This window comes from Thamnophis elegans, chromosome Z (genome assembly GCF_009769535.1).
Source record: "Thamnophis elegans isolate rThaEle1 chromosome Z, rThaEle1.pri, whole genome shotgun sequence".
Classification (NCBI taxonomy): domain Eukaryota; kingdom Metazoa; phylum Chordata; class Lepidosauria; order Squamata; family Colubridae; genus Thamnophis; species Thamnophis elegans.
The window spans coordinates 142,477,098-142,503,220 of record NC_045558.1 but is presented as its reverse complement, the minus strand read 5'-3'; the positions used below and the strand labels follow the sequence as shown (position 1 = coordinate 142,503,220).

The 26,123-nt window shown below is 40.5% G+C and overlaps 4 protein-coding genes and 2 non-coding genes across 6 annotated transcripts; 2 read left to right on the top strand and 4 right to left on the bottom strand.

The window, feature by feature from the left end:
• The first annotated feature begins 920 nt into the window (after window positions 1–920).
• On the top strand, window positions 921–992 carry TRNAD-GUC. Its single transcript has one exon. It is a non-coding gene; the product is annotated as a tRNA-Asp (tRNA).
• Window positions 993–4,828: 3,836 nt separating this feature from the next.
• On the top strand, window positions 4,829–5,257 carry LOC116522426 (histone H3). Its single transcript, XM_032237326.1, has one exon. The coding sequence runs from the start codon at window positions 4,847–4,849 to the stop codon at window positions 5,255–5,257; it is 411 nt and encodes a 136-aa protein (XP_032093217.1). The 5' UTR covers window positions 4,829–4,846.
• Window positions 5,258–5,895: 638 nt separating this feature from the next.
• LOC116522429 (histone H2B 5-like) lies at window positions 5,896–6,276 on the bottom strand. The gene has a single exon (XM_032237330.1). It carries the CDS (start codon window positions 6,274–6,276, stop codon window positions 5,896–5,898), a length of 381 nt encoding a protein of 126 aa, XP_032093221.1.
• Window positions 6,277–15,166: 8,890 nt separating this feature from the next.
• Window positions 15,167–15,238, bottom strand: TRNAA-UGC. Its single transcript has one exon. It is a non-coding gene; the product is annotated as a tRNA-Ala (tRNA).
• Window positions 15,239–15,645: 407 nt separating this feature from the next.
• LOC116522432 (histone H4) lies at window positions 15,646–16,073 on the bottom strand. The gene has a single exon (XM_032237333.1). It carries the CDS (start codon window positions 16,057–16,059, stop codon window positions 15,748–15,750), a length of 312 nt encoding a protein of 103 aa, XP_032093224.1. The 5' UTR covers window positions 16,060–16,073; the 3' UTR covers window positions 15,646–15,747.
• Window positions 16,074–22,237: 6,164 nt separating this feature from the next.
• LOC116522355 (histone H2B 5-like) lies at window positions 22,238–22,704 on the bottom strand. Its single transcript, XM_032237233.1, has one exon. It carries the CDS (start codon window positions 22,696–22,698, stop codon window positions 22,318–22,320), a length of 381 nt encoding a protein of 126 aa, XP_032093124.1. The 5' UTR covers window positions 22,699–22,704; the 3' UTR covers window positions 22,238–22,317.
• Between the last annotated feature and the right edge of the window lie 3,419 nt (window positions 22,705–26,123).

Genomic DNA, 26,123 nt, shown 5'->3' with positions numbered 1-26,123 from the left:
CATTTTTCAACCTTTCTTGCCACGGTTGTTAAGTGAATCACTGCAGTTGTTAAATTGGTCACATGGGTGTTAAGCGAATCCAGCTTCCCCATTTGACTTTGCTTCTCAAGAGGTTTGCAAAAGGGGAATCCCGGAATGCTGTGACCGTCGTAAATATAAGGCACTTATCCACCATCATGTTTGTTTGTGCAAAATGGTGTTTAGTTACTTTTTTGAGTGCCGCTGTAACTTTGAATGGTCACTAAATGAACTGTTGTAAGTCGAGGAAATTAGAAAACCGAAACAGAATAGAATTTACCGGTATTTGGCCCAATCTGATTAGATACAGGAGACATTGGTCTGGTGACTTAGGAAACGCACTTTAAGAAAAGTTCAGATGCTTTTACTATGGTTTTAAAGACTTCTTTCCAGCTACTTACATAAAAGACTTCAAACCCTGAGGATTTTATTCTTCTTGAGGTGCCCTGAAAAATAAGAAACCGTATTTATAATAAATAATAATAAACCAATTCAATCTTGTTTTAAAAAAATCCAATTTTAAGTAATTTGTCTACTGGGACCATGCAAGACCCCCAGATCTCATGGCAATTTAGCCCCAGAGGTGCCTAAGTAGCTCTGGAGATTTCCTTTCTGCTCACGCAGGAAAATATATATCAATAAATCTCTTTATTTGAAGGCAAACCCCCAAACAATGAAGGAAAAAAATCAGTATTTTGATGGGAAATGCAGGCTTGGAGGCTTGGATAGGGAAGTAGAGAAGACAGTTCAAAGGACACAAATATCTTCTTTGCTGTTGCTCAAGATGTCCCTAGAAGATATTTGGAGGAATGATGATGATAAAAAGGAAGAATAATTCTATGTATTCGTTTCTCTTCCGGGCGTCTTGAAAGGAGGCAGGTGAAGCACGCTTTCCAGCGTTCTCCTCGTTAGTATAGTGGTAAGTATCCCCGCCTGTCACGCGGGAGACCGGGGTTCGATTCCCCGACGGGGAGATGGCAAACGTTTTTAATGAAGAAACGTATTGTTGTTGGGTATTTGGAAAGATGAAGAAGCGCAGCGGCCTTTGAAGAGGAAATGAATGGAAAAGGCCGAGGAATAACGAGCCCTTTAAACCCCATGAAATGAATGGGCGCCAGAAGCCACGCCCCCAGGCGCGAATGACGTCATTGAAGGCGAATCTCGCATGAATGGGGGAAAAAATCCTAACTTTTCTTAGATATTAGATATGTTTCTTAGATATCCCAGATTTGGGGGTGGGGAGGAGAATCAGTTGCTGAAGACCACGGCAAATTCTCATCCTGGAAGGTTTTCCTTTTAAATGTATGTATTGCTTTGATTAGATTAGCCTCGTTCGTATACTACAACATAATTATACTATGTACTAATTACATACGGTATTATATAATATTCTATGCTATACTATGAGTATATACTGTAATATGCAGCACTAATATAGTCTACTATAATGTATAATATAGTAGACTATTAGTACTGCATATTATACCACTATTGCGTAGTATATAGTTATAATATCTCTGTGCGTGCATAACTATATTAGTACTGCATGTTATATAGCTGGTATGTGGCATATAATCTTTCTATTTGTGTGTGTGTGTGCTTAACTATATTAGCACTGCATATTATATAGCTAGTATGTGGCATATAATCTCTCTATATGTGTATGACTATATTAGTACTGCATATTATATAGCTAGTATGTGGCATATAGTATAATCTTTGTGTGTGTATATATAACTATATTAGTACTGCATATTATATAGCTAGTATGTGGCATATAGTATAATCTTTGTGTGTGTATATATAACTATGTTAGTACTGCATATTATATAGCTAGTATGTGGCATATAATCTCTCTATATGTGTATGACTATATTAGTACTGCATATTATATAGCTAGTATGTGGCATATAGTATAATCTTTGTGTGTGTATATATAACTATATTAGTACTGCATATTATATAGCTAGTATGTGGCATATAGTATAATCTTTGTGTGTGTATATATAACTATGTTAGTACTGCATATTATATAGCTAGTATGTGGCATATAATCTCTCTATATGTGTATGACTATATTAGTACTGCATATTATATAGCTAGTATGTGGCATATAGTATAATCTTTGTGTGTGTATATATAACTATGTTAGTACTGCATATTATATAGCTAGTATGTGGCATATAATCTCTATATGTGTATGACTATATTAGTACTGCATATTATATAGCTAGTATGTGGCATATAGTATAATCTTTGTGTGTGTATATATAACTATATTAGTACTGCATATTATATAGCTAGTATGTGGCATATAATCTCTCTATATGTGTATGACTATATTAGTACTCCATATTATATAGCTAGTATATGGCATATAGTATAATCTTTGTGTGTGTATATATAACTATATTAGTACTGCATATTATATAGCTAGTATGTGGCATATAGTATAATCTTTGTGTGTGTATATATAACTATTTAGTACTGCATATTATATAGCTAGTATGTGGCATATAATCTCTCTATATGTGTATGACTATATTAGTACTGCATATTATATAGCTAGTATGTGGCATATAGTATAATCTTTGTGTGTGTATATATAACTATATTAGTACTGCATATTATATAGCTAGTATGTGGCATATAATCTCTCTATATGTGTATGACTATATTAGTACTCCATATTATATAGCTAGTATATGGCATATAGTATAATCTTTGTGTGTGTATATATAACTATATTAGTACTGCATATTATATAGCTAGTATGTGGCATATAGTATAATCTTTGTGTGTGTATATATAACTATTTAGTACTGCATATTATATAGCTAGTATGTGGCATATAATCTCTCTATATGTTTATGACTATATTAGTACTGCATATTATATAGCTAGTATGTGGCATATAGTATAATCTTTGTGTGTGTATATATAACTATATTAGTACTGCATATTATATAGCTAGTATGTGGCATATAATCTCTCTATATGTGTATGACTATGTTAGTACTGCATATTATATAGCTAGTATATGGCATATAGTATAATCTTTGTGTGTGTATATATAACTATATTAGTACTGCATATTATATAGCTAGTATGTGGCATATAGTATAATCTTTGTGTGTGTATATATAACTATATTAGGACTGCATATTATATAGCTAGTATGTGGCATATAATCTCTCTATATGTGTATGACTATATTAGTACTGCATATTATATAGCTAGTATGTGGCATATAGTATAATCTTTGTGTGTGTATATATAACTATCTTAGTACTCCATATTATATAGCTAGTATGTGGCCTATAGCAGTGTTTTTCAACCACTGTGCCGTGGCACACTAGTGTGCCGTGACATAGTGTAAGATGTGCCGTGGGAAAAACACCTTATATATAGTCAATATAGGCACAGAGTTAAATTTTTTTAACATTTTCTAATGGTGGTGTGCCTCGTGATTTTTTTCATGAAAAAAGTGTGCCTTTGCACAAAAAAGGTTGAAAAACACTGGCCTATAGTATAATGTGTATGTGTGTATAACTATTAGTACTCCATATTATATAGCTAATATGTGACATATAGTATAATCTCTCTCTCTCTTTGTATAACTATATTAATTCTGCATATTAATAGCTAGTATGTGGCATATAGTGTAATCTCTCTATATTAATTCTGCATATTGTATAGCTAGTATGTAGCATACAGTATAATCTCAATATGTGTGTGTATAACTATATTAATTCTGCATATTATATAGCTAGTATGTAGCATATAGTATAATCTTTGTGTGTGTATATATAACTATATTAGTACTGCATATTATATAGCTAGTATGTGGCATATAATCTCTCTGTATGACTATATTAGTACTCCATATTATACAGCTAGTATGTGGCATATAGTATGTGTATGTGTGTATAACTATTAGTACTCCATATTATATAGCTAATATGTGACATATAGTATAATCTCTCTCTCTTTGTATAACTATATTAATTCTGCATATTAATAGCTAGTATGTGGCATATAGTGTAATCTCTCTATATTAATTCTGCATATATTATATAGCTAGTATGTAGCATATAGTATAATCTCAATTTGTGTGTGTATAACTATATTAACTCTGCATATTATATAGCTAGTATGTAGCATATAGTATAATCTCTATATGTGTGTATATAACTATATTAGTACTGCATATTCTATAGTTAGCATATGTGGTATATAGTATAGTGTGTGTGTGTGTGTGTGTGTGTGTGTACATACTATACTAGCGATATAATATAGTTATAACATAGTTATATCGTGGTATTTTTCATAATAGTTATATTAGCATATGAATTTCCAAGTAGGGCAGAGCTCCGGCCTTTTTACTTCCTCCGAGTGCATAAAGGGACCAGCCAACGAGAACGTTTAAACAAAATTATTTTTCTGACGGGATTTTTTTTTTTACTTTTAGGAAACATTACACTAAAAAAACCTGTGATTTCTTTTTTCCCCTAGAAATTAAACTCTTAATCTACTGGGAATGGAATCTTGATTTATTCTGATTAATTGGGCAATTCATTAAAAGAGTTGTAATTGTTGCACATTTATCCTTTATCCCGGAAAAACGGCTATAAAACAGCGAAGCCGCGTTTCCGTAAAGACCCCGCAGCGCGCGGAAGATTTAAATTCAAGCACGCGATTGGCTGAAAATGACAGCCAATCAAAACCAAGGAAGCAGTGTATAAATAGCGCGCCGGTGGCGGTTTCTTTTCAATTCTTCTCTTGGCAGCGTGTGAGTTACTCACTTGTCTTCTGTCTTCGCGTTGAGATGGCTCGTACCAAGCAGACCGCTCGCAAGTCCACTGGCGGGAAGGCGCCCCGCAAGCAGCTGGCTACCAAGGCGGCGAGGAAGAGCGCTCCGGCCACCGGCGGCGTGAAGAAGCCTCACCGCTACCGCCCGGGCACCGTCGCCCTGAGGGAGATCCGCCGCTACCAGAAGTCTACCGAGCTGCTCATCCGCAAGCTGCCCTTCCAGCGCTTGGTACGCGAGATCGCGCAGGACTTCAAGACCGATCTTCGCTTCCAGAGCTCGGCCGTCATGGCTCTGCAGGAGGCCAGCGAGGCTTACCTCGTGGGGCTCTTCGAGGACACCAACCTCTGTGCCATCCACGCCAAGCGCGTCACCATCATGCCCAAGGACATCCAGCTGGCCCGACGCATCCGCGGAGAGCGGGCATAAAGAACCGGGTTTTTTTATTTTACAAAAGGCTCTTTTAAGAGCCATCAAATAGTCCCCAAAAGTGCTGGAATCTACCCAAAATTAAAGCGACAATAGTTTGTGATGAGCTTCATTGAAAGTAGAAAGTTAAAGCACATCAATAAGTTCCTATACGAACAATTTAAAACTTAAGTAGGGTGAAATAGGATTTAAAATATATGTAATAGAATAAAATTGCCTCAAATCGGTCCCACATGCAGATCTTGACCGAATCGTGTTAAATGTACATTTCCCTCACCTGAGGGTTCAACATGCTATTTTAACGCTGAAACGTATTTACAAGGGTTGCTAGTCTTAACTCGCTTCTAAAAAATGCGTAGGAGTCTTTGACATCCTCCTTACCAAAACTACGCACTTGAAATAAAACCCAAACTGTATATTACAACCTATTAAATGGAACAAATGTATGAGAATAACAAAATGTAAAAGAATGTGAATGTACTCTTAATGGTATGTAAGAATTAGGATAAAGGGAAAAAATAGTGTCTTGGATATAACGCGCTTGCAGCCCTTTCAGAAGGAAGTGGGCGGCTCTTAAAAGAGCCTTTTGGGGTTGAGAGGGTTAAGTCTTCCCTGCGGTCCGCTCCAAAGCCGCTGCTCTACTTGGAGCTGGTGTACTTGGTGACGGCCTTGGTCCCTTCCGAGACGGCGTGCTTGGCCAGCTCGCCGGGCAGCAGGAGGCGCACGGCCGTCTGGATCTCGCGGGAGGTGATGGTGGAGCGCTTGTTGTAGTGGGCCAGGCGGGAAGCCTCGGCCGCGATGCGCTCGAAGATGTCGTTGACGAAGGAGTTCATGATGCTCATGGCCTTGGAGGAGATGCCGGTGTCGGGGTGGACCTGTTTGAGGACCTTGTAGACGTAGATGGAGTAGCTTTCCTTGCGGCTCTTCCTGCGCTTCTTATCGCCTTTTTTCTGCGTCTTGGTAATGGCCTTCTTCGACCCCTTCTTGGGCACCGGTGCGGATTTCGCGGGCTCGGGCATCTTGACAACACACGCTACCAACGGAGATATCGCACTGATGCTTGCGAGTCCAGGACGCTGGTATTTATAAGAGCTTTATGCAAATGAGGTCTTCGGATATCAACTTGGCTATTGGCTGCGGGAGGAACGGTGCCGCGCGCGGTTGTTATTTTTTTAAATGGCGTGTTTCTATTGGCTAAGAAAGAAACGTTCCTATTGGCTGCGCTGTGGAGAGTCCCACGTGTATTGGTTAGTGGGAATTTAAGCGGCTATCCAATGAATGCTTGCCAATTTGAACTCCACCAAAGATAGAGCTAATAGGCGCTAGCTGAAATATGAACTAGAATATTTTTTTTCAGAGGTAGGAAATTCTCAAGAAGAGGATTTATGGATGAGGTGGTCTCAAAGGTGCTTTTTCAAAAAGCCAACTCGGCTGGTGTTTTTTTCCCCCCCCTCCTCGGGAAGAGAAGAAAACGGGGAAAAAAAATATCCGTTGTCTTTTGAAAAAGCATTTTGTAGACAACTAAGTGGGTGCCTGAGAATCTCCATAGACAAGTTTGAGGTTATGTTCCCCTATTTAAAAGTGTTGATTCAGTCACGTTTTTCTTTCCTCGTTTTTCTGCTGAATTTGAAGGGGAATAGTAATAAGGATACACAAAAGAATACTATGCTAGATGGTGCCTTTGTAAACTTGCATGCTGTGAATATTTGTTTCCTGCAACCCACGTATGTTATGCCTTTTTTATGCCCGTTATGCCCTTTGTTGTTGCAGAAAATGACAGGCGTTAGACTTCTCAGGATACAGGAAAAGTTTATTTGGCAGCCAGGTTCAGAAAGGGAGCCCATGGCTTAGCATTGCCAGTTCTGAACAATCTTAATTATGGAAGCACGCATTCTTATACATTGCAAGATGGAAATACTTAACACATTTCTTAGTGGTTACCTTGAGGAGAAAACCTTATAAGGAGATGAAGGTCTGTCTTCTCCTTTTGTTTCAGGTATGGCTTACGTGTTATTAACGAACTTTAATTGAACTTTGTGGTTTGGACCTTTAACACAAGTTGTGACATAGGGACGTTGGCGAGAACATCCTGTGTATTAGTGAATGGGGACACTTCCTTTAAGTAACTTCTAACTGTCCCTGTTATTCTATTGCCTAGGCTCTTGTCTATGTGACTTTTAATATAGAAGTAAAGGGGTTCTAAGAGGCTGTCCAGCCTGACCCAGTAGGTTTCACACTTAATGTCCAAATCTCACTTTACGGCTGCTTTATTGTAGTTGTAACATAAATATGCCACATTAAACCCTTAAATTTGTATTTTCTAAGGAAAAATGTAAAGTACCTGGGGTTTGTCAAAACATAGGCCTCACCTTTGATCTGTTCCCTTCATGACATGGGGCCAATCATGAGAACAGATGAAAGAGATAAGGCTGATAAGACTAGTGAGGAATATTGTAACGCCAGGGTGTTCTTATTTTATGATGTTTCTGAGTGTATAAAAAGGAGTTACACCTTCTCTGAAGGGTAGTTCTTTCCTGCATATCCTTGGAGATATGTTGGGAACAACTGAACATCATGTCTTTGAACTTTGATTAAAGATTAAACACTGATTGTTATTCATTTTTTGGCTCATTGCGACTTGGATGTGTTCTCAAACCTTACAAATTTCCTTCAGCTTGACTCTAACCGATTTGTAGATCGACGAATGGTTTAACAGAGGGAACAGGCAGTCCTTGACTTAGGACCTAATGGAGCCGAAATTATTGTTGCTACGACGAGCATTTGTGAAGTGAGTTTTGTCCCATTTTACGACCTTTCTTACCACACTTGTTAAGTGAATCACGGCAGCCCTTAAGTTAGGAACAACAGTTGTTAAATGAATCCGGCTTCCTTGTTAATTTTGCTTCTTGGAAGGTGGCAAAAAGGGATCACATGACCCTCCCGGGGACACGGATGATGTTATCTAGCTGGGTTATGAAACGTCTGGAAAGGAGACCACCCAGCTCAGAGACCATCCCGGACCCTACAATCTTTTTCTTCCTCCTGCTTCTGTTGCTCCTCCTCCCAAACTCCATATACAACCGAGGATCGTATTCGCTTTTTTGGCTGCACGCTGCTGTTTAAGCGATTGTCCACTAGGATTCCAAAGTCCTTCTCACAGTTCCTGTTTTTTGAGCCAGGTTTCGCCTAATCTCTCTTTATTTATTATTTATTAATTGGACTTATATACCGCTTCATAGGGCTTTTAGCCCTCTCTAAGCGGTTTACAGATTTTTAGCAAATTGAGTCAGCAAATTGCCCCCACAGTCTGGGTCCTCCTTTCACCCACCTCGGAAGGATGGAAGGCTGAGTCAACCTTGAGCCGGTGAGATTTGAACCGCCGAACTGCAGATAACAGTCAGCTGAAGTGGCCTGCAGTACTGCACCCTAACCACTGCGCCACCTCGGCTCTACTTCTAGCTTTCCCCCTCCTCCCCCTGCCCAGGTATAAAACCTTACTTTTCTCCACATTGAAATTCATTTTGTTGGCCCATTGTTCGAGTCTGTCAAGATCCTTTCGGATCCTGAGCTGGTCTTCTAGGGTGTTGGCTATTCCTGCCAGCTTAGTATCATCTGCAAATTTGGTCAGTTCCCCTTCTATTCCCTCATCTAAGTTGTTTATGAATATATTGATACCACTTTATAAGGCCTTGGGAAGGCCGCACTTAGAATACGGCATTCAGTTTTGGTCGCCATGATGTAGAAAAGATGTGGAGACTCTAGAAAGAGTGCAGAGAAGAGCAACAAAGAGGATTAGGGGACTGGAGGCTAAAACATAGGAAGAACGGTTGCAGGAACTGGGGATGTCTAGTTTGATGAAAAGAAGGACCAGGGGAGACATGATAGCAGTCTTCCAATATCTCAGGGGTTGCCACAATGAAGAGGGAGTCAAACTATTCTCCAAGGCACCTGAGGGCAGAACAAGAAGCAATGGGTGGAAACTAATCAAGGAGAGAAGCAACTTAGAATTAAGGAGAAATTTCCTGACAGTGAGAACAATTAATCAGTGGAACAGAAGTTGCCTCCAGAAGTTGTGAATGCCCCAACACTGGAAGTCTTTAAGAAGATGTTGGGTAGCCATTTGTCTGGAACGGTATAGGGTTTCCTGCCTAGGCAGGGGGTTGGACTAGAAGACCTCCAGGGTCCCTTCCAACTCTGCTCTTGTATTGTATTGTATTATATTGAAGAGTTCTGGTCCTAAGACAGAATTTTGTGGTACCCCACTGTTTACTTCCCTCCATGCAGATGTAGTGCCATTAAGGGCTACTCATTCAGTACGATTTGTCAACCAGTTGCGAACCCATCTGGTAGTGATGCTATCCCACATCTTAGTCCCACTTTACACGTGATGGTGAGTTCTAGTCCCGCCTTAGGCATGAGAGCTGGCTGGGTGACTTTGGGCCAATCATTCTCTCTCTCTCTCAGCGCACCTCACAGGGTGCTGGTTCTGTGGAAAATAGAAGGAGGAACGGTTATTATGTATGTTCGTCTCTTTTTTGAGTATCTTATAAAGTAATAAAGGCAGGATTTTAAAAAAAAATCTCACAATCTCACCTCATAATGAAAAATGTGTGGATGGATGGATGGATAGATAGATACCGGTAGAGATAGATAGATAGATAGATAGATAGATAGATAGATAGATAGATGGATGGATGGATGGATGGATGGATGGATGGATGGATGGATGGATGGATGGATGGATGGATGGATGGATAGATGGACGGGCAGATGGACAGATAAGATAGATATGATGGATGGATGGATGGATGGATGGATGGATGGATGGATGGATAGATAGATAGATGGATGGATGGATGGATGGATGGATGGATAGATAGATGGATAGATGGATGGATAGATGGATAGATAGATACCAGTAGAGATAGATAGATGGATGGCTGGCTGGATGGCTGGCTGGCTGGATGGATGGACGGATAGATAGATAGATGGATAGATGGATGGATAGATGGATAGATGGATAGATAGATACCAGTAGAGATAGATAGATGGATGGCTGGATGGCTGGATAGATGGACGGGCAGATGGACAGATAAGATAGATATGATAGATGGATGGATGGATAGATGGATGGATGGATGGATGGATGGATAGATAGATGATAGGTGGATGGATAGATAGATGGATAGATGGATAGATAGATACCAGTAGAGATAGATAGATGGATGGATGGATGGATGGATGGATGGATGGATGGATGGATAGATAGATAGATAGATAGATAGATGGATAGATAGATGCCGGTAGAGATAGATGGATGGATGGATGGATGGATGGATGGATGGATGGATAGATAGATAGATAGATAGATAGATAGATAGATAGATAGATAGATAGATACTGGTAGAGATAGATAGATAGACAGATAGATGGATGGATGGATGGACGGACGGACGGACAGATAGATTGATAGATAGATACCGGTAGAGATAGATAGACAGACAGACAGACAAATGAGAGAGGGGGGGGTATACATGTACAAATAAAAAGAGTATAATGGAGGCTTACCGATGTGGAAATGTTGCAAAGATTATATTTGTGTTTAAAAAATGGGGAAAAAACCCTGTTTAATAAAAACTTATTTTAAAAAAAGTATCATAAAACCAATCAATAAAATATAACGGAGTTGCAATATTGATAGTATGCCCGACTGCCAGAAACGCACGATTTATACAGTTTTATCTAAGAATTCATGAAAGCGTGAGCTGATCCTAAGGGAATGTTCTGGCTTGCAACATGCCTGTGGAAAGGAGAGACTAGAATTGAATGGAATTCTTTATTGGCCAAGTGTGACTGGACACCCCAAGGAATTTGTCTTTGGTGCAGATGCTCTCAGAATCCCAAAGCCCTTTCATTACATCATCACCCAGCAAGAGTCAACCAAGCCTGGGACTCAGGACAGAGTTGCTCCTGTATGACTTCACGGGAGTCTGACAACCGGAATACAAGCTGAAATTCAACGCCCAACAGATCTCTTATCTCTCACCTATGTGCCTTTTTTTGGCCCAAGATCTCAAGCCATGGGGTCCTGCCCACCATTAAACCATCTTTCCAAGCAGCCTCCATGTTTCCAGGGTTTTTTCCTCCCCACTTGGAGCTGAACCCAGAGGGACGGTTCTTCCAGGAGTTGCAAGAGCCGAAAGAACTCACCAATGCAACAACCTGAGCTTTATTTACTGGGAGAGAAGTGGGACATACCACATACACCCTCTCCTACATTGTGGCACGACGAAACCGCGGTCCACTAAAGCGCGCCCGATTAAAGCGCGTATCTGACGTCATCAGCAGCGCGACAAATACGACCGCGGAGATTTTAAAAAGCGATTTTAAAGCAAGCCGATTCACGTAAAGGTAAGGTTTAGGGTTAGGGTTAGGTTAAGGGTTAGGGTTAGGTTTAGGGTTACGTTAAGCATTAGGTTTAGGGTTAGGTTTAGGGTTAGGTTTAGGGTTAGGTTAAGGGTTAGGTTTAGGGTTAGGTTTAGGGTTAGGTTTAGGGTTAGGTTTAGGGTTACGTTAAGCGTTAGGGTTAGGTTTAGGGTTAGGTTAAGGGTTAGCGTTAGGTTTAGCGTTAGGTTAAGGGTTAGGGTTAGGTTAAGGGTTAGGGTTGGGTTAGGGTTAGGTTAAGGGTTAGGGTTAGGTTTAGGGTTACGTTAAGCATTAGGTTTAGGGTTAGGTTTAGGGTTAGGTTTAGGGTTAGGTTTAGGGTTAGGTTTAGGGTTAGGTTTAGGGTTAGGTTTAGGGTTAGGTTTAGGGTTAGGTTAAGGGTTAGGTTAAGGGTTAGGTTAAGGGTTAGGTTTAGGGTTAGGTTTAGGGTTACGTTAAGCGTTAGGGTTAGGTTTAGGGTTAGGTTAAGGGTTAGCGTTAGGTTTAGCGTTAGGTTAAGGGTTAGGGTTAGGTTAAGGGTTAGGTTTAGGTTAAGGGTTAGGGTTAGGTTTAGGTTTAGGGTTAGGTTAAGGGTTAGGGTTAGGTTAAGGGTTATGGTTAGGTTAAGGGTTAGGGTTAGGTTTGGGGGGGTTAGGGTAAGGTTTTCGCTTTAATTTTAAGTTTACCACTCACAGCGTGATGTTTTCGTCGCACTGTGATGACGTCAGGTACGCGCTTTTGTCGAGCGCGCTTTAGTCTACCGCGGTTTTGTGGTGGAACCCTCCTACATTGCTGGTGATGCAGTCGAAAGAAAGTCCCACGCTCTTTCGTTTGGCTAAGGGGCTGTGAGAAGCCCCCCACCCCCTTGAAGAATGAAATATTCCAGGAAATATTAGTGTTGGAAGAAATGGCCATCCGGGTTGAGTTCCAAGTGGGGAGAAAGACCCTGGAAACAGGAAGACTTCTTGGAAATGATGGTTTTTAATGGTGGGGGGGGGGGGAGGTGGGGAAGGGAAGAGATGCTGAGAGCGCCTGGGTTTGATGCCCCCTCTGGGCTTTTGAATTGGAGCTTGTATTCTGATTGGTTGTCAGACTCCCATGGGGCCATGCAGGGGCAACTTGGTAGGCTGTCCTGAGTCCCAAGCTTGGTTGACTCTTACTGGGTGATGATGTCAGGAAGGGGCTTTGAGCAATTCCACTTAAGGCTCTGCCTGAAAGAGGTAGATGTTTGTTATGTAGAATAGTGTGGCTGGCCCAGGCTATAATGGCCCATTGACAAGATGTAGATAGATAGATAGATAGATAGATAGATAGATAGATAGATAGATAGATAGATAGATAGATAGATAGATAGATAGATAGATGATAGATAGATGATAGATAGATGATAGATGATAGATAGATAGATAGATAGATAGATAGATAGATAGATAGATAGATGATAGATAGATGATAGATGATAGATAGATAGATAGATGATAGATGATAGATAGATAGATAGATAGATAGATAGATAGATAGATAGATAGATAGATGATAGATAGATGATAGATAGATGATAGATGATAGATAGATAGATAGATGATAGATAGATATAGATAGATAGATAGATATAGATAGATAGATAGATAGATAGATAGATGATAGATAGATATAGATAGATAGATAGATAGATATAGATAGATAGATAGATAGATAGATAGATAGATAGATAGATAGATACAGATAGATAGATACAGATAGATAGATACAGATAGATAGATAAATAGATTGATGGTTGGATGGATGGATGGATGGATGGATAGACAGATATAGATGATAGATAGATAGATAGATAGATAGATAGATAGATAGATAGATATAGAATAGAGAGAGAGACAGATGATATAGAGATATGGATAGATAGATAGATAGATAGATAGATAGATAGATAGATAGATATAGACAGACAGACAGACAGACAGATGATAGAATATAGAAGAAGATAGATGGAAGATAGATAGATAGATAGATAGATAGATAGATAGATAGATAGATAGATAGATATAGACAGACAGACAGACAGATAATGATAGAATATAGAAGAAGACAGATAGATAGATAGATAGATAGATAGATAGATAGATAGATAGATAGATAGATAGATAGATAGATAGATAGATTCTGCCTCCCTTTTAGGGGAAATATTCTGCCCTTTTAAATATTTCCTAAAATATCTCATTTTCCTAGAAGAGAGGTGATGCTAATTTCCTACAAAAGGATGGAATATTTTGGGAAATACTCATATGGCAGAATATGATCTTTCCCTAAAGAAGAAATGGAGCAACATGCTGTTAGAGACAGAAAGCAGACGGGGTCTTTCTTCATAGCCCTCTCCTCCCCCAGGTATTTTGTATCCATTAGGAAAGATGGGATTGAAAATGTACATTCTACAAACAGGACATGGCCATTTAGGACATCCTAAGATTAACTCGCTCCCATCATTCTAGCAAAAGACACAGAGCTACAATTGCACAACCTCCTAAGTGCATTTCAGACATTGCAATACAATACAGTAGCAGAGTTGGAAGGGACCTTGGAGGTCTTCTAGTCCAACCCCCTGCCTAGGCAGGAAATCCTATACCGTTCCAGACAAATGGCTATCCAACATCTTCTTAAAGACTTCCAGTGTTGGGCCATTCACAACTTCTGGAGGCAACTTCTGTTCTATTGATTAATTGTTCTTAACTGTCAGGAAATTCCTCCTCAGTTCTAAGTTGCTTCTCTCCTTGATTAGTTTCCACCCATTGCTTCTTGTTCCACCCTCAGATGCCTTGGAGAATATTTTGACTCCCTCTTCTTTAGGGCAACCCCTGAGATATTGGAAGACTCCTATCATGTCTCCCCTAGTCCTTCTTTTCATTAAACTAGACATACCCAGTTCCTGCAACCGTTCTTCCTATGTTTTAGCCTCCAGTCCCCTAATCCTCTTGGTTGCTCTTCTCTGCACTCTTTCTAGAGTCTCCACATCTTTTCTACATCGTGGCGACCAAAACTGAATGCCATATTCCAAGTGTGGCCTTACCAAGGGATTGTAAAGTGGTATTAACCCTTCACGTGATCTTGATTCTCTCCCTCTGTTGATGCAGCCTAGAACTGTGTTGGCTTTTTTGGCAGCTGCTGCACACGGCTGGCTCCTATTTAAATGCTTGTCCACTAGGACTCCAAGATCCCTCTCACATATTGAGCAAGGTGCCACCTATACTGTCCCTGTGCATTTCGTTTTTCTTGCCTAAATGTAGACCCTTACTCTTTTCACCCTTGAATTTCATTTTATTAGATAATGCATTAAACCAGATGATTTTTTCTTCCAACAGGGCAAAAACCTAAATGGTGCAAGAGGGACTTAGTAGATATTATCCTGCATTTAGCAGAATTCGCCGTTTATTTCCAAGCCCGGGGCTTTTTTTTCCCCAGGGAGGAAAAAAAATAAAGCAAAAAACCGACTGGAGATGCCGGGGATCGAACCCGGGGCCTCATACATGCAAAGCATGCGCTCTACCACTGAGCTACATCCCCTCCCCGTCGAAAGCTCTTCGAATAGACGTAGATAAGGCGCTGACTGCAGAGCACAAAAAAAAAATGAAATTAAACCCACCACGAATTATAAATCCGAATTATCTCATCCTACGTGCAAATTAGAAGGGGACCTTGGAGGTCTACTAGTCCAACCCTCTGAAGTAACTTTCTATTTATATATTCGGGAGGGATCAAGACTGGAATATCTGATTACAAACTACAAACGAAAGCATAAGCGTATTTCATTGGCTTAAATTTCATTGGCTTTTTAATAAGTTTAATTCGCTTCCTTTAGAAATTAGCGGAGAATCTATCAACCCTCAAGAAGAGGAATCTACGCATATACATATATATACATACACACACACACACATATATATATATATATATATATCTAAATGCAACGCCCTGCCTTTGCATCGGACGCAGCTCCTTTCTGGAAACCTTGAGCGGCCCTGAAAAGGGCCTTTTCGCCGCCGCATCTCTTCCATTCTGATCCGATCTCCAAATTAGCCGCCGAAGCCGTAAAGAGTCCGGCCTTGGCGCTTCAGGGCGTAGACCACATCCATGGCCGTGACCGTCTTCCTCTTGGCGTGCTCGGTGTAGGTCACCGCGTCGCGGATCACATTCTCCAGGAACACTTTCAGGACGCCCCGCGTCTCTTCGTAGATGAGCCCCGAGATCCGCTTGACGCCCCCGCGCCGAGCCAGCCGGCGAATGGCGGGCTTCGTGATGCCCTGGATGTTGTCCCGGAGAACTTTCCGGTGCCTTTTGGCGCCTCCTTTGCCCAAGCCTTTCCCGCCTTTGCCTCGCCCAGACATGCTTTCAACTCGCAGGAAACACAGAAACTGCTAAAGCGGACTGGGAAGCGGGCTAATATATACCACCCAATCGGACCAGAGGGAAAACTAAACCGGCAGCTTTTTCCCGCCTTTTCCAGGTTGCCTCACAAACAATTGAAATGCCTTAAAAGGAGCGAAGGGCGGGACGGTTCTAGTATTACAGACCTCCGCGTTTCTAATCGCCTTGGATTTTATTGGGGAAATTAGGATTATTTGTCCTGAATGTATGTTTGCATCAAAAATCAAAGGACCACCAGCATCACAGTTAATTAATAAATAAAAAAGCATTTACAATTTATATCCTTTATTAAGGTCCCTGAATAAGGAAGAAAAACTCAGCTCTCTTTTTTTTGCAATATTTTTATTTTTAAACATAAAAAAACAACACAAAAAAATTCTCATCCATTACATACAGCATGTCGTTTGGTTACAGGTGTTTTTTTTTAATGTTTAAAAAATAAAATAAAAGAGCTCAGCTCTTAAGTGAATTCTTGGCCAATGCAAAAGGAATTTGCCACTGATTTCTGAGATATTTTTTTCCCCAATTTAGCCTGAAAGTCTGCATTTCCTTGTATATCCCTGTACTAAGCAAGCCTGATTGTTTAGATTTTTAAACTCATATTGTTGCCTCAAAACTCAGGTGCCCCATGGAACTGATAATAACTTGATCCCTGTATTTGAGACACTTTTTCCCTTTGCAAAGGGTGAGTTTTTTTTGCCTACCTGGAAATACAAACCACCAATTAATTCATGCAAGGCAAAAAGCATTAATTAAGCATTTATTATAAATCTTTGTACGGGGGACAGCAACAAATACTACATTTGTGTAGAGGTGTAGATTTGTCTCTAAACTATGTTGTTTCTCTGTCACATAATATAAAGAGCCTTTTGATGTGGGTTGAAGGAGGAGAGTGCAAAAGTTGGCTCGAAACTCAACATTAAGAAAACTAAGATCATGGCATCTGGCCCTCTCAACTCCTGGCAAATAGATGGGGGGGGGAGAAATGGAGGTGGGGACAGATTTTATTTTCCTGGGCTCCAAGATCACCGCAGATGGGGACGGCAGCCAAGAAATTAAAAGACCCTTGGGAGGAGAGTTGTGGCAAATCTAGACCGCATACTAAAAAGCAGAGACATCACCCCACCAACAAAAGTGTGTATGATCAAGGCTTATGGTTTTACCAGTTGCAATGGATGGCTGTGAAAGTTGGACCTTAAGGAAGGCTGAGCGCCAAAGAATGGAGGCCTTTGAACTACTGTGCTGGAGAAGACTCCTGCATTGAGTCCCTTGGACTGCAAGGCCATCCAACCGGTCAGTCCTAGAGGAGATCAACCCTGGCTGCTCTTTAGAAGGCCGGATCCTGAAGAGGAAACTCAAAGACTTTGGCCACCTGATGAGAAGGAAGAAGGACTCCCTGGAGAAGAGCCTCATGCTGGGAACGATGGAGGGCAAAAGAAGAAGAAGGGGACGACAGAGAACGAGGTGGCTGGATGGAGTCACCAAAGCAGTCGGCGTGAGCTTCAATGGGCTCCGGAGGATGGTAGAGGACAGGAAGGCCTGGAGGAACGTCGTCCATGGGGTCACGATGGATCGGACAAGACTTTGCAACTAACAACAACATGAGGGCATCTGCGTAATCTTGTATTTATCTTGCCATGTTTATGTTTATATTATGGAGGTGCCTGAGCGCTGTACGCCAACGAAATTTCCTTTTAATCTATGCCAATTAGTGTACCTTTTAAGTGACCATAAAGTAATATGTCAGAAAGCAAGGGATTAATCAACAAGACATTGATCACACGTTAGTCTTGAACTAACAGAAAACACGGTTTCGAGATAACATTCCCACCACTCTTCCTTCAAACTTGCAAGGGTATTGGGAAGATTTTAGAAATAGGCTTGATATTGTTTTAGGGCTGAAAAAGAGAAGTTTTCATATACCAAAAGAAACGTCCTTGATTAAGAAGAAAAATCCATGTGTTCCTCCAAGTAGAAAAGAGGGTTGAGGCTTAAAAATGCTAATAACACTTCTTTTTTTAAATGCTAACAACACTTTTTAAAGTGCTAAAATCCCAAGTAACAATATTACTGTGGCAAAATGTCCCAAATCAGTCTGGAGTTACACTGTATGCTTTGCAAGGTGAGGCAACTGGCATTGCCCGAGTCGGCTGCAGAGATATGGGGTGCAAAATCATAATCTTATAGGATGAGCCTGTCTGGGATGTGGAAGTTTCTACATGCTGAAGTTTCTACATGGTGACCCTTGATAGGCATGTGTGTGTGTGTGTGTGTATAAGTATATATTCTTGTGAACATGCCGTTATACTGGGAGTCCTAACTTAATTTAACTGCAGACTTTATCTTTTGATATGCGGATTAGATCTGGGTAACTTATTTTAGGATTTGAGGAAGCCTTCCTTATGGCCCAACCTTCACAGCCATCCATTGCAACTGGGAAAACCATAGCCTTGACTATACACACTTTTGTTGGCAGGGTGAGGTCTCTGCTTTTTAGGATGCTGTCTAGATTTGCCATCGCTTTCCTCCCCAGGAGCAAGCGCCTTTTGATTTATTGGCTGCCGTCCCCATCTGCGGTGATCTTGGAGCCCAGGACAATAAAATCTGTCAATATCTTTATTTCTTCCCCATCTATTTGTCCTTGGGATGGATAGGATAGGATAGAAAAGCGGGGGAAAGCATAGAAAAGAAAATATGGAATGGAATATAGAAAGTAGAATAGAATTAGAATAGAATTAGAATAGAAAATATGGAATAATAGAATATAGAAAATAGAATAGAATTAGAATAGAAAATATGGAACGGAATGGAATAGAATCGAAAATATGGAATGGAATAGAATAGAGAATAGAATAGAATAGAACTAGAGTAGAAAATATGGAACGGAATGGAATAGAAAATATGGAATGGAATAGAATATAGAAAATAGAATAGAATTAGAATAGAAAATATGGAACGGAATGGAATAGAATCGAAAATATGGAATGGAATAGAATATAGAAAATAGAATAGAAGAATAGAATAGAAAATATGGAATGGAATAGAATAGAATATAGAAAATAGAATTAGAATAGAAAATATGGAACGGAATGGAATAGAATAGAAAATATGGAATGGAATAGAATAGAGAATAGAATAGAATTAGAGTAGAAAATATGGAACAGAATGGAATAGAAAATATGGAATGGAATAGAATAGAATATAGAAAATAGAATAGAATTAGAATAGAATAGAAAATATGGAACGGAATGGAATAGAAAATATGGAATGGAATAGAATAGAAAACAGAATAGAATTAGAATAGAATAGAAAATAGAATGGAATAGAAAATATGGAATAGAATAGAATAGAGAGTAGAATATTTCCATTTCTTCCCCATCTATTTGCCGGGAGTTGAGAGGGCCAGATGCCATGATCTTAGTTTTCTAAACGTTGAGTTTCAAGCCAACTTTTGCACTCTCCTCCTTCCCCCGCATCAAGAGGCTCTTCAGCTCCTCGTCACTTTCCGCCATTAAGCGTGATATATTTTACTTTACGAGAGTGGTATATTTTGCTGCCATTAGAGTGGTAAATTTTACGATCGCGCCTCATATCGCTAGAGCGTGCACTCTTTAAAATTATACCAATGTAGCTCACAGAAGAGAGAGACTTTTTAACAGGATTCAATGTGCTGCAAACACCACCATTTGTACCTTATCACTTTCACATACGGGTAAAATGTTTTTTTAAATGGTGCAAAAATAAGAAATATGCCAATTTCCACAATGCAGTGGAAAAAGGGATGGGGGAAAAAAACCTGTGATGGGATTTAGCAGAGATGGCCAAATGGGCCACTAATAAAGTTGGAAGTTCAATATTTTTTTCCTCCTCCCCCCCTTTAAACTCTTCTCTTCTTTCCCCCATTTATCTGAATATTAGTGTTTTCTACAGAGGAATTCTAGTCTGTCATTTGCACTATAACTGTCTGGTTTGGGTCTGCAACCAGCCAAAACAGACTTCAACGGATAATTAAAACTGCAGGGGGGAAAAATTGCTATCAAGCTGCCTTCCATGGAGGACCTGCACACTGCAGGAGTCAAAAAGAGGGCTGTGAAAATATTTACAAACCCCACATCAATTGTTTCAACTCCTAACCTTAAAATGACACTATAGGGAACTGCACACCAGAACTAACTAGACTCAAGGACAGATTTTCCGCCCCAAATGCCATCACTCTGCTTAAACAACTAATTCCCACAACACTGTCAAATAATTTACTAAGACTGTATTATTATTATTATTATTATACAATTGTATCACAGCGGCCAGTTGTTTCGCCGGATTTGGCATTGGTTACTAGTCGGGCCCCACCCAGGGGCCTAGGACGTCGTAACGTATTTTCGTAATATGCGTGCAGATCCAAGCAGTGCGGCTTTTTGCATTTGACTGATGGTGATTTTGTCCATTTTTAACTGTTTTAAATGTAATTCCAGTGCTTTTGGAATAGCACCCAGTGTGCCAATTACCACTGGAATTACCACTGCTGGTTTGTGCCATAGTCGTTGAATTTCGATTTTTAAGTCCTGGTATTTTGGGATTTTTTCATGTTCCTTCTCGGCGACCCTGCTATCACCTGGTATTGCAATGTCTATGATTGTGACCTTATTTTTCTCAACCAGTGTGATGTCTGGTGTATTATGCGCCAGTATTTTGTCCGTTTGTATACGGAAGTCCCACAAGATCTTGACCATCTGATTTTCGGTGACTTTTTCAGGCTGATGTTCCCACCAATTTGTTGCTGTTTTAATATTAAAATTTTTGCACAAATTCCAATGGATCATTTGCGCTACTGAATTGTGCCGCAATTTATAATCAGTCTGCGCGATTTTTTTACAGCAGCTGAGGATGTGATCAACAGTTTCATCAGCTTCTTTGCAAAGTCTGCATTTGGCATCATCATTTATTACTATTATTTTCATTTATTACTATTACTATTATTACTATTATTATTATTTCCTTCCTAGTACCTATCTCTCCCCACTTAGGACCATAACCATGTTGCTTATATATTTACAATTTATATTGTTTTGTTTCCTAGTCTGATTTGATTGCTTATTAGTAAACTATGACTATCACTAAGTGTTTATCTTATGATTCCTGATGAATGCATTTTATTTCTCTTTTATGTACCCTGAGAGCATCTGCACCAAAGACAAATTCCTTGTGTGTCCAATTGGCCAATAAAGAATTCTATTCTATTCTATTCTCTATTCCATTCTCTATTTTCTTCTCACTCCTATTTCTATTCTATATTCTATTCTGTTCTATATTCCAGATTCTTGATGAATGAATTTATTTTTATGTCCACTGAGAGATTATGCAAAGACAAATTCCTTCTGTGCCCAACTTGGGCAATAAAGAATTCTATTCTACATTGAAATTTTAATTAATAGCACAGGGATACAGTGGGGGCAAGTCACCAAGAAGTTTGGATCTGCCAAGTTTTTGGAGTCACGCTGGAGCCCATCCTCAAGGAACTTTTTTGGCAAAGAAGTTTGATTCTCAGTCATCCAGATCATGGTTGTCCCAAGTGTTTTTTTTTTAGTTTCCAGGAGGAAACAGGACTTTTTCTTTTGAAGACATTTCACTTCTCATCCAAGCTTCTTCAGCTCCCTTCCTTCCTCCTCTCCTTCCCCTTCCTTCTTCCCTTTCACCTACTCCTACTCTTCCCCTTCCTGCCCTCCCATTCTCTTCCTCTCCCTTCCTTCTTCCCTTTCTCCTACTCCACCTCTTCCTCTTCTCCTTCCTACCCTCAAGGACAGACATCCTTCCTTTCCCCAGCGTCCTGCCAAGAGCTGAAGTAGCTTCTTGGGATGAGAAGCGAAACGCCTTCGGGATAAAAAAAAGTCCAGTTCTCTCTAGCAACGCAATCACTGTTGACAGTGCTTGAATTAAAATAAAAATCAATGCCCAATTAAAATTAATTTTGGAGAAATACAAGCGGGCACAAAACGAAAACACATCCCAGCATATCCAGCTTGCAAGTTTTACTTCCCTTTACAAATTAGCAACGGCTACACTCAGATACTTTCAATCTTAGATGGGGGGGAACCATAAACGTAGCGATATAAACAGCCCCGTAAAGCGACTTCAGGCTTTCCGAAGAAAACGTGAGCGGCTCTTAAAAGAGCCTTTTGGGGTTGAGAGGGTTAAGTCTTCCCTGCGGTCCACTCCAAAGCCTACTTGGAGCTGGTGTACTTGGTGACGGCCTTGGTCCCTTCGGAGACGGCGTGCTTGGCCAGCTCGCCGGGCAGCAGGAGGCGCACGGCCGTCTGGATCTCGCGGGAGGTGATGGTGGAGCGCTTGTTGTAGTGGGCCAGGCGGGAAGCCTCGGCCGCGATGCGCTCGAAGATGTCGTTGACGAAGGAGTTCATGATGCTCATGGCCTTGGAGGAGATGCCGGTGTCGGGGTGGACCTGTTTGAGAACCTTGTAGACGTAGATGGAGTAGCTCTCCTTGCGGCTCTTCCTGCGCTTCTTGTCGCCTTTTTTCTGCGTCTTGGTGATGGCCTTCTTCGACCCCTTCTTGGGCACCGGCGCGGACTTGGCAGGCTCGGGCATCTTGGCTCTTTCTCTCACGCTGGCAAACAGCAAACTGAAGAACGCCGCGGTCCCGCTTCCCTTTTATAAGCAGCCGTATGCTGATGAGGGGGCTCTGATTGTCAAGCGGCGGTTGGTCCGCGCCATTTGGGCGGGAAAGTGGGAGAGCCAATCAGGAAGGCCGAAGCGGTAGTTCGCTATTGGACAAGGAAACACAATGGCTTGGTTTGGGGTTTGAACGCGGGCCGGGAGCTGTTTTCTGATTGGTTCCGCGAGGCTTCTCTCTCATTGGTCTATTTTGAAGCGATTGCGAGGAATGCAAAAGGAATTGTGGCTTTAAAAGGAAATAAAATCAATACATTGGATTAGTGATCTGACTGAAATAAGGAAAATTGGGAGCCAAATTAAGTTTCTGAGAACTTTTAGCTGGTTGGCACCGGAGCAATGTCTATGGAGTCCAATGGGTTTGGGGGGGGGGGGGCAGCTGTCTGAAGAAGCTTCAACTGCAAAATTAAGTGAAGGACAATCCTGGAGAAATTACCTGCAATGACGAGATTATTAGCAAATAATTATCTAATTATGAGTTATCCTTAAAACGGAGGACCAATTCTTCCATGTTGCACCGACTGGCAAAGCATTATAGAAAGCAAACACTGCCAAAATTTATAGAATAGAATAGAATTCTATTCTATTTTATTATTACAAAGTTTTTTATTTATTTTTTGTTGCATATTTTAACTTTTATAAACAAAGTGTTGTCCTTGTTGCCTCCCCTTTACATCTTCCATTAGGCATATTACATTTTACATCATATTTCCATTATACATTTCAGTCATCTTATTTTTATTCCATAGTCTCCCGCTTCATTTTAATTTTTTTCTTAATGTATAGGCAATATCCTTATTTGCCTCTCAAAATCAATCAAATTTAAAATATCATTTCCATCAATTATTCTGTTTTACTATTAATAACACACATCCTCAAGTTTAGTTTTATATAGTAAGCATTTCATTTAATTGGTTATCCACAAGTAATAATTTTAATCTATATCCCTCACATTGTATTGAATATATAAAGGTGTCCATATTTACTAAATTTCCTTTTATTCTACTAGTAAATCCTTTTCTTTATTTCCTCCTTTCAATCATTTATTCAATAAATAAATGAAATTCAATTCAATAAATTCAATAAATGAATTTAGTCTCTCAGGAACTTCATTTCTCTTATATTCTCTTCTCTCCACCCATTTGCCTAGTATTTTTTTTCTTTTTCTTGCTTTTAGTATATTTTATTTTCATTTTCATACACTCACATGTATACCCCATACAGTATTAAACAGTAATTGCATCAATTCCTCTTGTTGACAATGCCCCAGAAAATAAAAGCCCAATATACCTCTTCCATCCTCCATACACCTCTTTCTTCCACCACCCTCCAACTTTCTATCTTCCCTCCATCATCCCCCTCTACCCTACTTCCCCTCGCCCTCTACCACTCCTCTCTCCAGATCCGCTCCCCCCCTTCCCTTTCGCCCCCCCCCCCTCTCTCCCATCCCTCTCTACCCATCTTTCTTCTTTCCTACTCCTCCTCCCCTCGGTGTATTTCCACTATATGTTAATGTATTTGGCTTATCCTATTTTTAAAGAAAAATTAGAGAAAAACAGTATACATGTGAAGTCACATTTTTCTTGATCTTAAAATTCCTGTATTTCCCCTTTCCAAAGAATAGAATAGAATTCTTTATTGGCCAGGTGTGATTGGACAGACAAGGAATTTGTCTTTGGTATATATCCTCTCAGGGTACATAAGGAGAATAAAATAGATTCATCAAGAATAAAAAGATACAACACTTAGTCACTAATAAGCTATCAAATTGTATTAGGAAACAAAGAAAAACCATATAAATTGAAAGATACAAGCAACATGGTTATAGTCATAAGTGTGGAGGTAATAGGAAGGATGAGAAGAAGAAGAGTAATACAGTCTTAGTAAAGAGTTTGACGGTGTTGTGGGAATGAGTTGGGGAGCAGAGTGATTGGAGGGAAAACTGTCCTTGTGTTTAGTTGTCTTGGTGTGAAGTGCTCTATAGTGTCGTTTTGAGGGTAGGAGTTGAAACTATTGATGTCCAGGATGTGAGGGGTCTGTAAATATTTTCACAGCCCTCTTTTTGACTCATGCAGTGTACAGGTCCTCGATGGAAGGCAGGCAGGTAGCAATTGTTTTTTTCTGCAGATCTAATTATCCGTTGAAGTCTGTGTCCGTCTTGTTGGGTTGCAGAGCCAAACCAGACAGATATGGAGGTGCAGATGAACAGACTCCATCATTCCTCTGTAGAACTGAATCAGGAGCAGAAAGAGGTTCAAATGTCTTATTGAGTCCAGTTCAGTGACTAAGACTTGGCGTAGGAAGTTCTCACCCAGCCCTCTCACAGAAAAAAATGAAATATCCTAGGAAATATTGAAAAGGCAGAATATTTCTCTGGATGTGAAAATGGAAGAAACATGTTTTAAAAGACAGAATGGCTGCCTGCAGCTTCCTGCCCATCCCCCTTTGTCAATGAGCCATTAAAGCCTGAGCTAGTCCACTTTACATAATAAAGAGTTCTCCCCTTCAGCTCCAGAGAGGTGGGATTAAGGCATGATAATATTGGCCCTTGACCCAACTCGCCACATGGCATCTGAGAACTCAACCAAACCTGGATTCAAAACGCAGCCTAGAGAGTTGCCCCTGCATGGGCCCATGGGAGTCTGACAACCAATCAGAATACAAGATCAAGATCAAAGGCCAGAGAGGGCATACAACCAGGATCTCAGGAGGGGAGATGAGAGGAAGAGGAGAGAAGGAAGATAGAGGTGAGGAGAGGAAGATGGAAGGGAGAAGGAGAGAGGGTAGGTAGGTGAAGAAAAAAAGAGGAGTAGGAGAAAGGGAAGGGAAGAAGGAAGGGGAAGGAGAGGAGGAAGGAAGGGAGAGGAAGAGAATAAGATGGTAGGAAGGGGAAGAGTAAGAGTAGGAGTAGGAGAAAGGGAAGGGAAGAAGGAAGGGGAAGAAGAGGAGGAAGAAAGGGAGAGGAAGAGAAGGAGAGAGGGTAGGAAGGGGAAGAGGAATAGCAGGAGTAGGGGAGAGGTAAAGGAAGAAGGAAGGGAAAGGAGAGGAGGAAGGAAGGGAGAGGAAGAGAATGAGAGGGTAGGAAGGGGAAGAGGAAGAGTAGGAGTAGGAGAAAGGGAAGGGAAGAAGGAAGGGGAAGAAGAGGAGGAAGAAAGGGAGAGGAAGAGAAGGAGAGAGGGTAGGAAGGGGAAGAGGAATAGCAGGAGTAGGGGAGAGGTAAAGGAAGAAGGAAGGGAAAGGAGAGGAGGAAGGAAGGGAGAGGAAGAGAATGAGAGGGTAGGAAGGGGAAGAGGAAGAGTAGGAGTAGGAGAAAGGGAAGGGAAGAAGGAAGGGGAAGGAGA